The sequence below is a fragment of the Saccopteryx bilineata genome, chromosome 2 (genome assembly GCF_036850765.1).
Source record: "Saccopteryx bilineata isolate mSacBil1 chromosome 2, mSacBil1_pri_phased_curated, whole genome shotgun sequence".
NCBI classification, from domain to species: Eukaryota; Metazoa; Chordata; class Mammalia; order Chiroptera; family Emballonuridae; genus Saccopteryx; species Saccopteryx bilineata.
In genome coordinates, this window is record NC_089491.1 from 164953469 (window position 1) to 164967924 (window position 14456).

At 37.3% G+C, this 14456-nt stretch overlaps 1 protein-coding gene across 1 annotated transcript in view; it reads right to left on the reverse strand.

The window, feature by feature from the left end:
- The window catches only part of LEKR1 (leucine, glutamate and lysine rich 1), a 230207-nt gene extending 221501 nt beyond the window's left edge, over positions 1–8706 (reverse strand). Inside the window, 1 exon segment of the mRNA XM_066254409.1 lies at positions 8492–8706. Within this exon segment, the coding sequence (XP_066110506.1) occupies positions 8492–8706 (215 nt within the window).
- Positions 8707–14456: the final 5750 nt, after the last annotated feature.

A 14456-nucleotide genomic window follows, 5' to 3' on the forward strand; every position in this document is an offset into this window, starting at 1 on the left:
ATTGACAAACCCTTGGCAAGACTTACCAAGGAAAAAAGAGAAAGAACTCATATAAACAAAATCCAAAATGAAAGAGGAGAAATCACCATGGACACCGTAGATATACAAAGAATTATTGTAGAATGCTATGAAAAACTTTATGGCACTAAATTCAACAACCTAGAAGAAATGGATACATTCGTAGAACAATACAACCTTCCTAGACTGAGTCAAGAAGAAGCAGAAAGCCTAAACAGACCTATTAGTAGAGAAGAAATAGAAAACAACATTAAAAAATCCCGAAAAATAAAAGTCCAGGCCCTGACAGCTATACCAGCGAATTTTATCAAACATTCAAAGAAGACTTGGTTCCTATTCTACTGAAAGTCTTCCAAAAAATTGAAGAAGAAGCAATACTTCCAAACACATTTTATGAGGCCAACATAACCCTCATACCAAAACCAGGCAAGGATGGCACAAAGAAAGAAAACTACAGACCAATAATATCTCTAATGAATACAGATGCTAAAATACTAAACAAAATACTAGCAAATCGAATACAACAACATATTAAAAGGATAATACATCATGATCAAGTGGGATTCATCCCAGAATCTCAAGGATGGTTCAACATACGTAAAACGGTTAACGTAATACACCATATCAACAAAACAAACAACAAAAACCACATGATCTTATCAATAGACACAGAAAAGGCTTTCGATAAAATACAACACAATTTTATGTTTAAGACTCTCAACAAAATGGGTATAGAAGGAAAATATCTCAACATGATAAAAGCCATATATGATAAACCATCAGCTAACATCATATTAAATGTCACTAAACTGAAGGCTTTCCCCCTTAAATCAGGAACAAGACAGCGTTGTCCACTCTCTCCACTCTTATTTAATGTGGTACTAGAGGTTCTAGCCAGAGCAATCACACAAGACAAAGAAATAAAAGGCATCCATATCGGAAAAAAAGAAGTAAAGGTATCACTTTTTGCAGATGATATGATCCTATACATCGAAAACCCCAAAGAATCCACAAAAAGACTACTAGAAACAATAAACCAATACAGTAAGTTCGCAGGATACAAAATTAACATACAGAAGTCAATAGCCTTTCTATATGCCAACAATGAAACAATTGAGAACGAACTCAATAGAATAATCCCCTTCACGACTGCAACAAAAAAAATAAAATACTTAGAAATAAACATAACAAAGAATGTAAAGGACTTATATAATGAAAACTATAAGCCATTGTTAAGGGAAATCGAAAAAGATATAATGAGATGGAAGAATATACCTTGTTCTTGGCTAGGAAGAATAAATATAATCAAGATGGCTATATTACCGAAAGCAATATACAAATTTAATGCAATTCCCATCAAACATCCAATGACATTTTTTAAAGAAATAGAGCAAAAAATCATCAGATTTATATGGAACTATAAAAAACCCCGAATAGCCAAAGCAATCCAAAAGAAAAAGAATGAAGCTGGGGGCATTACAATACCTGACTTCAAACTATATTATAGGGCCACGACAATCAAAACAGCATGATATTGGCAGAAAAATAGACACTCAGACCAATGGAACAGAATAGAAAGTCCAGAAATAAAGCCACATATATATAGTCAAATAATTTTCGATAAAGGGGCCAAGAACACACAATGGAGAAAAGAAAGCCTCTTCAATAAATGGTGCTGGGAAATCTGGAAAGCCACATGCAAAAGAATGAAACTGGATTATAGTTTGTCCCCCTGTACAAAAATTAACTCAAAATGGATCAAAATTATAAACATAAGACCTGAAACAATTAAGTACATAGAAGAAGACATAGGTATTCAACTCATGGACCTGGGTTTTAAAGAGCATTTTATGAATTTGACTCCACAGGCAAGAGAAGTGAAGGCAAAAATTAATAAATGGGACTACATCAGACTAGGAAGTTTTTGCTCAGCAAGAGAAACTGATAACAAAATAAACAGAAATCCAACTAAATGGGAAATGATATTTTCAAACAACAGCTCAGATAAGGGCCTAATATCTAAAATATACAAAGAACTCATAAAACTCAACAACAAACAAACAAACAATCCAATAAAAAAAATGGGAAGAGGATATGAACAGACACTTCTCCCAGGAAGAAATACAAATGGCCAACAGATATATGAAAAGATGCTCATCTTCTTTAGCTATTAGAGAAATGCAAATCAAAACTGCAATGAGATACCACCTCACACCTGTTAGATTAGCTATTATTAGCAAGACAGGTAATAGCAAATGTTGGAGAGGCTGTGGAGAAAAAGGAACCCTCATACAATGTTGGTGGGAATGGAAAGTACTACAACCATTATGGAAGAAAGTATGGTGGTTCCTCAATAAACTGCAAATAGAACTACCTTATGACCCAGCAATCCCTCTACTGGGTATATACCCCCAAAACTCAGAAACACTGATACGTAAAGACACATGCAGCCCCATGTTTATTGCAGCATTGTTCACAGTGGCCAGGACATGGAAACAACCAAAAAGCCCGCTCAATAGATGACTGGATAAAGAAGATGTGGCACATATACACTATGGAATACTACTCAGCCATAAGAAATGATGACATCGGAACATTTACAGCAAAATGGTGGGATCTTGATAACATGATACGAAGCAAAATAAGTAAATCAGAAAAAACCAGGAACTGCATTGTTCTATACATAGGTGGGACATAAAAGTGAAACTAAGAGACATTGATAAGAGTGTGGTGGTTATGGGGGGGGGAGGGGGGAATGGGAGAGGGAAAGGGGGAGGGGGAGGGGCACAAAGAAAACAAGATAGAAGCTGACAGAGGACAATCTGACTTTAGGTGATGGGTATGCAACATAATTGAATGACAGGATAACCTGGACTTGTTATCTTTGAATATATGTATCCTGATTTATTGATGTCACCCCATTAAAAAAATAAAATTATTAAAAAAAAAAGCTGTGGCACATATACACAATGGAATACTATGAGTCCACAGAAAAGAAGAAAATCTTAGCTTCTTTGATGGCATGGACTTGGAGATTATTATGTTATGTGAAATAGGTCAGGCAGAGAAAGACAAAATGACCTCACTTATATGTGGAATCTAATGAACAAAAGTGAACTGAGGAACAGAATACAGGAAGAGGCAGGGTCATAAGGAGCAGAGGGAGAGCTGTCAGAGGGAAGGAGGATGAGGGGATGGGATCAGAGAAGATGAAGGAATTTGTAAAATTACATATACATAACACACAGATACAGATAACAGGACAGCAAATCCCAAAGGAAAGAGGTAGGAGTGGCAATGGGGGACAAGAGGATGGAGGTGAGAAAATTATATTGAGTGGGACACTTGAATTTATGTTAACCCAATAAATTAAAATTAATAAAAAATATTTTTTAAAAGACTCTCTGGCAAAAATCTTCCAAATTTTAAATTTTAAACTGAAATCTTCAGTTAAAACAATAATAATTTTTTATTTTTGCAATCAAATAGTATAAAATATTTTATTATTCGAATTTGAAATTGTAAAAACTGTAACAGAATTATCTTGGTAAAGAACAAGAAATGGGGGGGTGACATAATGGCAATGAAGTAGGGGGATGTACCAACTTCCACCTCCCAGAACCAAAGTGGATTACAATGTAATTTCAAGAACAATTAGCTGGAAAAACCAACTTTGGACTAAACTAAGAGGACTCTTTAACCAAGGATCACTAAAGAAGAGACACTGAGACTGGTAGGAAAAGCAGAAATGTGGAGAGGGCTGCCCAGCTCCCAGGAGCAAGCGGCAGCCCAGAGAGACTCACGTGGCAGGAGAGGAGTTTAGCAGAAAGGGGAGGGTCCTGGGCCCCAGGACCAAAGCCCCAGCCTGCAGCCCCAGAACCCAGAAGAGGTGTATGGACAGTATTTAGCTGCAAAACTAGCCAGGATACTGTGCGAAAGAGACATATTTCTCAGACCAGGGTTCCTTTTAAAGGGGACCGCACAGAAAACCTCTCTCACAACCACCCACCTGGGACTCTGGGGGACAAAGAGAGATAAGAGGACCAAAGTAGCAGGAAGAGAGTGTAATCCAGGAGGCACAGGGAGAAATTCTTTGAGGGACAGCCACCCTAATTCCTGGGTAGAGTCACTCCCCAAACCTAAAATGAATATTTCCCCTAGAACCAGCAATACCAGCAAAGGGAAGCTCTCCTACTGCAGTCAGAGCAAAGAATCACTTAGAGGCAGGGAACCATCAGGGATACAGTATTGAATGTGAAAGTCTGAGCAGCATTGCCAACATCACACTGCTGACTGCTCGCCGGAGGACAGATGGCAGCAGGATGTGGGAGCGCAGTCCTGTCCGTGGGGGCAGAAACTAGGGGTTGGCCCAGGCATGAGTGAGTCCCATCCATGGGGGCAGATGCAAGGGCTGGCCATGACAGAAGCCCGGGCATGAGAACAGTCCTGCAGGGCAAGGGTGGAGACCGGGGACAGGCCACAGCTGTGGAAGGGGTGCACAAAAGTGGTCCAACCTGCAGCTGCGAGGTGGGCATACAAGCAGTCCTGCCCACAGGGGCAAGGTAAAAGCCGGAGGACTGGCTGAGACTTGCAGCTGGGCATAGAAGCGCAGCCCTGCCTGCAGGGCTGAGGCTTGCGGTCGAGGTGTGTGAGCGCAGTCCTGCCCACAGGGGCAGAATGAAGGCCAGGGGCAGCCAAGGCATGCAGCCTCGCCCACTCTCATGAAGGCAAAGCGAAAGCCGTAGTGACAGCTGCAGTGGGCTGGCCAGCAATGGCCGGCAGTGCCCAAACGCCCAAGGCAGCGGCAGAGGTGGTGGCTGGCCTGCAGACAGATCACACCTAGGGAACACAGAGGCCACACCTAGGGAACACAGAGGCCACACCCATTGGACTCCTGTGGCCATACCCTTCTTATACACAAACAAAATGAGAAGGTAGAGAAATACAACCTAAATGAATCAATAAGAAAAATCCCCAGAGAAAGATCTGAATGAAATAAAAATAATCAAATTACCAGATGCAGAGTTTAAAATAATGATTGTTAGGATGCTCAAAGATTTTAGAGCAACAATATATGGACATAACAAGCAACTAAATAAAGAGATAGCAAGTATAAAAAAAGACATTGAAATAATAAAAAAGAATCAGTCAGAAATGAAAAACACAATATCAGAAATGAAGACAACACTAGAAGAAATTAAAAGCAGGATGAATGAAGCTGAGGATCAAATCAGCAAATTAGAGGGCAAGATAACCAAAAGCACAGAAGCAGAGCAGCAAAAAGAGGCTCAAAAAACACTGAGGAAACTATAAGAGAACTGTGTGACAACATGAAGAGAAATAACATCCACATCATAGGGGTTCCTGAAGGAGAAGAGAAAAAACAAGGCATAGAGAATCTGATTGAAGAAATCATAGCTGAAAACTTCCCTAAATTGATAAAGGAAAAACTCACACAAGTTCAAGAAGCACAGAGTTCCATTAAGGATGAACCCAAAGAGGCCAACACCAAGACACATCATAATTAAAATACAAAAATTAGGAGATAAAATAAGAATACTAAAGCTGTAAGAGAAAAGCAGTCTATTACCTACAGAGGAGCCTCTATAAGGATGACATCTTACTTCTCAACAGAAACATTAGAGGCCTGAAGGGAATGGTAAGAAATATTCAAAGTAATGCAAAACAAGAGCCTAAAGCCAAGACTTCTCTATCCAGCAAGGCTATCATTTAAATTTGAAGGAGAAATAAAAAGCTTCCCACCCACCCCCCCAAAAAAGCCCTGAAGAAATTCATTGCAACCAAACCAATGCTACAAGAAATGTTAAGGGGCCTTCTGTAAACAGAGCAAGGGGGGGGGAACCTAGTAAAAGAGAAATGTAGATTTAAAGAATAAAATGGCAATAAACAACTACATATCAATAATAACCCTTAAATGTAAAGGAATTAAATGTTCCAATCAAAAGACATAGGGTAGCTGCATGTGTAAGAAAACGGGACCTGTACATATGCTGTCTACATGAGACACACCTCAAAAAAAAGATACACATAGACTGAAAGAAAGGGATGGAAAAAATATTTCATGCAAATAAAAATGAATAAAAAGCTTAGGTAGCAATTCTTATATAGGACAAAATAGACTTTAAAACAAAGACTATAGAGTAAGGAATAAAGAAGGTCACTACATAATAATAAAAGGAGCAATCCAACAAGAAGATAAAATCATTATAAATATCTATACATTTAATATAGGAGCACCTAAACACATAAAGCAGATTTTGATGGGCTTAAAGGGCAAGATCAACAGCAATACTATAATAATAGGGGAAACCAAAAAAGAACATGAATAGCCTCAATAATCCTGAGAAAGAACAATAAAGTGGGGGGTATCACACATCCTGATATCAAGTTATACTACAAAGCCATCATACTCAAATGGCTTGGTACTGGCATAAGAAAAAGCATAGAGATCAATGGAACAGAACAGAGAACCCAGAAATAAAATCACATCTTTATGGACAATTGGTATTTGACAAAGGAGGTAAGAGCATACAATGAAGTAAAGACAGTCTCTTTAACAATGGTGTTGGGAAAACTGGACAGCTACTTGCAAAAAAATGAAACTAGACCACCAACTTAAACCATTCACAAAAATAAACTCAAAATGGATAAAAGATTTAAATATAAATCGTGAAACCATAAGCATCCTAGAGGAAAACATAGGCAATAAGCTCTCTGACATCATTTGCAGCAACATATTTGCTGATTTATCTACATGTGCAAGGAAAATAAAGGACAGGATAAACAAAGAGACCATATCAAACTAAAAAGCTTTTGCACAGCTAAGAACAATATGAATAAAAGAAAAAGGCAAACCACACAATGGAGAACATATTCGATAATATGTCTGATAAGAGATTAATAACCAAAATTTATAAAGAACTTGTAAAACTCAACACCAGGAAGATAAATAATCCAATCAAAAAATGGGCAAAAGAAATGAATAACCAGTTCTCCAAAGAGGATATACAGATGGCCAATAGGCATATGAAAAAATGTTCAACATCACTAATCATTAGAGAAATATAAATTAAAACCACAATAAGATACCACGTCACACCTGTCAGAATGGTGCTCATGAACAAAACAACACATAATAAATAATTAGTAATAAACTAGCACAGAAATTACAATTGGACTATTTCTAAAAGAAAAGATCATCTGCAGTTATGGGTCTTTCCTACTCTATTGGCATAATAACTGACTGAGAAAACCCTACTTGTACCATTTAACACTGAGTTGATGAAATAAACATCTGTTGTACAGTTATCACCATTTTTCTCCAAATACTCCCAAGAATTTATATCTTTTAACTTGAATATTTTCCACATTATTTCAGTTCTGACTATTGCTGTTAATATCTGTAGATTGTTTTACGTCAGAGCTCCCTCCTATATTTTGGGTTCGAGACCCTGAGGTTGCCAGCTTGAGCACAGGTTCATCTGGTTTGAGCAAAGCTCACCAACTTGAGCCCAAGGTCACTGGCTCGAGCAAGGGGTCACTGAGTCTGCTATAGCCTCCCAGTCAAGGCACATATGAGAAAGCAATCAATGAACAACTAAGGTGCCACAACAAAAAATTGATGCTTCTCATCTCTCTCCCTTCCTGTCTGTCTGTCCCTATCTGTCCCTCTCTCTGACTCTCTCTGTCTCTGTCAGAAAAAAAAAAACTACCAAAATTCACCTGATTTTTGACAGAAAAATCTTCCAAGTGATAAGATTAAGATATATCTGGGGAAATATAAAACTTAACTCAACTTATAGTTACTAAATTAATTGGTTTTTAATCATTCAAAGAATATATATATATCTCAAAGAATGCTCAAACTATAAAAATTCTATTTAGAAATTATTAATAATTAAACTCAAATGTATCAAGTAGCCCTGGCCGGTTGGCTCAGCGGTAGAGCGTTGGCCTGGCGTGCGGGGGACCCGGGTTCGATCCGGCCAGGGCACATAGGAGAAGCGCCCATTTGCTTCTCCACCCCCCCCTCCTTCCTCTCTGTCTCTCTCTTCCCCTCCCGCAGCCAAGGCTCCATTGGAGCAAAGATGGCCCGGGCGCTGGGGATGGCTCCTTGGCTTCTGCCCCAGGCGCTAGAGTGGCTCTGGTCGCAGCAGAGCGACACCCCGGAGGGGCAGATAATCGCCCCCTGGTGGGCATAGCGTTGCCCCTGGTGGGCGTGCCGGGTGGATCCCGGTCGGGCGCATGCGAGAGTCTGTCTGACTGTCTCTCCCCGTTTCCAGCTTCAGAAAAATACAAAAAAAAAAAAAAGAAAGAAAGAAAAAAAATGTATCAAGTATAAATGTATTCAAGTATAACTCTAATGCAGAGAAATTCTAGAACATTGAAAGTCTATTTTCTGTCCTTTTCTTCCAAACTAAATAAACAACAGAAAAGAACAGCATACTTCTACCTTTCTGTTTTGGAGTCATTGTCAATTTTGTACTGTTCAAAATCTTGGCTAAGAAAATGTAGCTTTTCTTGAAGTTTCTTCTCACGGTCTACACTTCCTTGATAAAATTTCATCTCTTTTTCCATTGCTTTCACTTTTTCTTCCATAGCTTTAAACTCATGAAGAATTAGATAGCTGACTCCACAGTACTTACAAACTTTTTCTTCAGGGGACATCTAGAAAATAGAATATGCATTTACTTGAATTCTGAAAAATGAAGTTTGATGGAAAATGTTATTGTAATTATGCTGGTCACATGAAGTAAATAAGTAAATGCATACTGTACTATGTCGTTGAGTAATAATTATGACATTGCTTACATCTGGATAAAACTTTTTAAACTGGCATGATATTGACACTGATACAAAATTTTGAAATTAGAAACAGGTCTTTCAGAGTCATTATTTCTCCATGGTATCTTAAAAAAGATTTTTTTCTTGAAATATTTTCCATAAAATTAAACTAAAAATAATGAAAACATTTTTGCAATTCTTATTTTAAGATGGGTTTTTCATGACATGGGAAGAAAGCACTGGCCTTTTATGGCCAACAGTGTGCTCCTGGAGATGCCTCTTGGCTTTTCAGATCTTATTTTCTTCATTAGGAAATTAGGGCATTGAGCCAAATGAACTCTAAATTCCTGTTCAGTTTTAAAACTTTATGATTTCTACAGAATTTAACATTATATCATAAGACAACAAATAGGAAAAACATTTTGAACCTAATCTCTTCTCCCTTAATTAGTTCTTTTCCCCTCAGGTAGTTACAGTTATACTCATTTTACAGATAAGGAAAGGAAGATTATTGAAATTCAGTAACCAGCTGGTAGGTGTAGAAGTTAAGGTTAAACCCAGGTCTATTTAAAACCAATACCCAATGTCTCTAACCATTTGTATCATATTTATCTACAATGTGTACATCAGCTGAATCCTCTTCCTGTCTTCAGCTATAATGTTTGCACATCTCTAGAAAAACATTTGGGGCAGTGAAAAATAAAATTTTAGCAGCCTCATAAATATTCCTCAAGTAGCTTCTATTTATGTTGCTATTCAAAAAGGAAAAGAGATATCTTCATTAAATATTTGCTCCGGGCATAAAAATGAAAAATCACTTGGATTATTAGAGAAATATTTACTCTTTTGTCATTTGCTTGTTATTTTGAAACTAAATTTAATGGGGTGACATTGATTAATAACAGTATATAGGTTTCCGGTGAACATCTCTATAGCATTTGAACTGTTGATTGCATGTGTATCCTTCACCCTAAGTCAGATCATTTTCTGTCATTGTATATGTGTCCCTCTTTTCTCTACTCCCCCATACCCCCCAGATAATCATTCCAGCCCTTGCCCTGCTCCTGGCAAAGAACCCTGGCCTTAGTCTAAAAAAAAACCCTTGCTGGGTAGAGCCTCTTTGCAGCCTGATGTACAAAATAGAAATAGCATAAACTTCACAGTTGTTTGCTATTAGAATGTTTTTCTACCCTTGCAATTATGAGGGGGAACCTAAAATAAGTGAAATAAAACCTTTTACAGGTCTTCTGAAAGTTCACTAAAGAAAGCCAAAACATGATATCATTATGATCTAGGGAACAAGATAATCAAATTATAAAATAATAGGTTCATATGAGGAGTCTCCAGGCTTCAAGTACCACCTGAATCTCTGACTGAACTATGCTAAATAAGTATATTAGACAAAAACTTTCAATGCTATTAAATTGTAAATAATTTTCTGTAAGTTAAACTGCAACAAAAAATTTAATAAATACTTTCAAATTTTTAGTCTATACAGGCTAACTACTTAGGATATTTCTGTGAAACTTGAGAAGATATGAAATACTGTAATTATGTTCCCAGATGAAGTTAGTAAAAGTTGTTTTTTTTGTGTGTGTGAAATATAATTTGTGCTTCATCCTGTAACTTGGTGTTATATTGTCTCGTTTTGTAAGTAAAATAATGATATGCTGTCATTCTTGACAAAACAGCTATTATTACCAGAATGTCTCTGCTTTCTAGAAGATGCACTTTGGAGGAGGCATTTTACAAATGCAGTATACTAAACAAATGAAGAACCATTTAAAAATAAATTATAAAATAAACTTCTCAACTGCAGCATATGTACCTCTTAAATTATAGTTATTGAAAATGAAAATTATGCAAATTTTTTAAAATGTTATATTAAGCTTTGAATCCTTTTCAAAGCTCCGGTCTGTGCTTCAACCAAACAGGGTGCTCACTGACTTCCTGCTGCCCAGTTGAAGCATTCTGGGCTCCAAACTGTTCCTCTACTCTTGTCCACCTGTCCCACACTTATTATGCTTGGTTTAGAAGGAAAAAAAAAAACAGATAAACTGTTCCACAAAGTTAGAGTAACAGCACTATTATTAACCCTTCCAAGAGGATCTGCATTAAAAGAGATCCTTTTTGTCAAAAACAGTGAGTGTCTACCTTGAGCATTTCACTCAGATGGGGAGAAACATTTTGAGACAAAACAGTGGACCTTTAGAGCCACAAAGACCACCTGACCATTTTATAAGGCCATCAGGCCCCTCTCTCCTGAATAAGTCAACTTGTTACACCACCAATTTAAAAATCAATTTGGGAAAAAAGCATCTACAAAAACCCCACACCTTCCTTGTATTTAATGATAAAAGAGTGAGTGATTTTCATCCTAAGATAAGGAACCAGGCAAAGATATTCACTCTCTCTGCTCTTGTGCAACATAATGCTGGAAGTTTCAGCCAGAGCAATAAGGCGAAAGAGGAAATAAAGGGCATATGTATCAGAAAGAAAGAAACAAAACTGGCCCTATCAGAGATACATGATTGTCTACATAGAAAATCTCAATAACTCCACAATAAAACTCCTCAAATTTATAGATTTAATGTTAAATCTAATCAAAATTATAGCCAGATTCTTTTTCTATATAGACAGAATAATTCTCAAATTTATATGGAAAGATTACAAGAGCTAAAACAATCCTGAAAAAGAAGAATAAAGTCGGAAAAATAATTCTTTCTGATTTCAAGACACACTGTAATGCTATAATAATCACGACACGACTGTGTGATATTGGCAGACAGACAGAGATACAGATGAATGGAATACACTAGAAAATCCAGAAATAAATCTACATAAATATGCCAAACTGATTTTTTGGCAAAGGTGAAAAAGCAATTTAATGGAAAAAAGATAGCCTTTTCAATAAATATGCTGGACCAATTACATATCCATACGTTAAAAAAAAAAAAACAAAAACAAACAAAAAAAAACACCTTAGCCAGACCAGTGGTGGTGCAGTGGATAGAGCTTCGACCTGGGATGCTGAGGTCCCAGGTTTGAAACCCTGAGGATGCCAGCTTGAACTCGAGCTCATCTGGCTTAAGTGCAGGCTTGCCAGCTTGAGTGCAGGATCACTGGCTTAAAGCCCAAGGTAACTGGCTTAAGCAAGAGGTCCCTGTCTCAGCTGGAGGCACCCAACCCCCCCAAAAGACACATATGAGAAACAATCAATGGACAACTAAAATGCCACAACTATGAGTTGATGCTTCTTATCTCTCTCCCTTTCTGTGTCTCTTCCTATCTCTCTCACTCTCAAAAATAAAAACAAAAATAAACAAAAAATCCTTAGCTTAAACCTTATATCCTATACAAAAATTAACTTAAAATGAATCATGGACTTAAGTGTAAAATATATAAATATGATTTTAGAGGCTAAAATCTTCAAGATCTAACTAGGCAGAGTTCTTACACAATACTAAAAGCATGATACATAAATGAAAAAACTAATAACTTGGCTGTCATCAAAAGTTAAAACTTTTTCTTTACAAAAACCCTATGAAGAGAATGAAGTGATAATCTATAGATCAGGCAAAAATATTTCAAACCACCTATCTGACAAAGGACTAGTCTCTAGATCAGGGGTCGGGAACCTATGGCTTGCAAGCCAGATGTGTCTCTTCTGATGGCTGCATCTGGCTCGCAGATAAATCTTTAATAGAAAGAAATAATAACAAAAATATAAAACATTCTCATGTATTACAATTCATTTCCTACCACTCATGTTCATGGTTATGGGTGGCTGGAGCCAATCACAGCTGTCCTCCGGGACTACACCAAATTTTTATTGGATAATGCATAAAGTACACGGGTTGGAAGGTCTGGAAGTAAACTTCCCTCCTTTTAATAAAGTAATCAGCTAGCTAATTGAAGTAACCCTTTTTTTTTTTAATTTTTTTTCTTTCATTTTTTTTTTATTAAATTTAATGCAGTGACATTGATAAATCAGGCTACATATGTTGAGAGAAAATATCTCTAGATTATTTTGACATTTGATTGTGCTGTATACCCCTCCCCCAAAGATAAATTGTCTTCTGTCACCTTCTATCTGGTTTTCTTTGTGCCCCTCCCCTCCACTAACCCCTCTCTCCTTCTTCACCCCATCCCCCTCCCCCAACCCCCCGCCCCTGTTGCCATCACATTCTTGTTCATGTCTCTGAGTCTCATTTTTATGTCCCTTCTATGTATGGATTCATCTTAGTTTTTTTTTCTGATTTACTTATTTCACTCCGTATAATGTTGTCAAGGTCCATCCATGTTATTGTAAATGATCCGATGTCATCATTTCTTATGGCTGAGTAGTATTCCATAGTATATATGTACCAAAGTTTTTTAATCCACTCGTCCTCTGACGAACACTTGGGCTGTTTCCAGATCTTTGCTATTGTGAACAATGCTGCCACAAACATGCGGGCGCATTTCTCCTTTTCAAGCCGTTCTATGGTGTCCTTGGGGTATATTCCTAAAAGTGGGATAGCTGGGTCAAAAGGCAGTTCGATATTCAGATTTTTGAGGAATCTCCATACTGTTTTCCACAGTGGTTGCACCAGTCTGCATTCCCACCAGCAGTGCAGGAGGGTTCCCTTTTCTCCACATCCTCGCCAGCACTTATTCTGTGTTGTTTTGTTGATAAGCGCCATTCTGACTGGTGTGAGGTGATATCTCATTGTGGTTTTAATTTGCATTTCTCTAATGATTAGTGATGTTGAGCATTTTTTCATATGCCTATTGGCCATCTGTATGTCCTCTTTGGAGAAGTGTCTATTCATCTCTTTTGCCCATTTTTGGATTGGGTTGTTTGTCTTCCTGGTGTTGAGTTTTACAAATTCTTTATAAATTTTGGTTATTAACCCCTTATCAGACGTATTGTCAAATATGTTCTCCCATTGTATAGTTTGTCTTTTTATTCTGTTCTTGTTGTCTTTAGCTGTGCAGAAGCTTTTTAGTTTGATATAGTCCCATTTGTTTATCCTGTCTTTTATTTCACTTCCCCGTGGAGATAAATCAGCAAATATATTGCTCCGAGAGATGTCCGAGAGCTTACTGCCTATGTTTTCTTCTAAGATGCTTATGGTTTCACAGCCTACATTCAAGTCTTTTATCCATTTGGAGTTTATTTTTGTGAGTGGTGTAAGCTGGTGATCTAGTTTCATTTTTTTGCAGGTAGCTGTCCAATTTTCCCAAAACCATTTGTTAAAGAGGCTGTCTTTACTCCATTGTATTTCCTTGCCACCTTTGTCAAATATCAGTTGTCCATAGAACTGTGGGTTTATTTCTGGGTTCTCTGTTCTGTTCCATTGATCTATATGCCTGTTCTTATGCCAGTACCTGGCTGTTTTGAGTACAATGGCCTTGTAGTATAACTTGATATCAGGAAGTGTGATACCTCCCACTTTATTCTTCTTTTTTAAGATTGCTGAGGCTATTCTTGTCCTTTCTTGGTTCCATATAAATTTTTGGAATATGTGTTCTATATCTTTGAAGTATGTCATTGGTATTTTAATTGGTATTGCATTGAATTTATAAATTGCTTTGGGTAATATAGACATTTTAATGATGTTTATTCTTCCTAACCATGAGCACGGTAT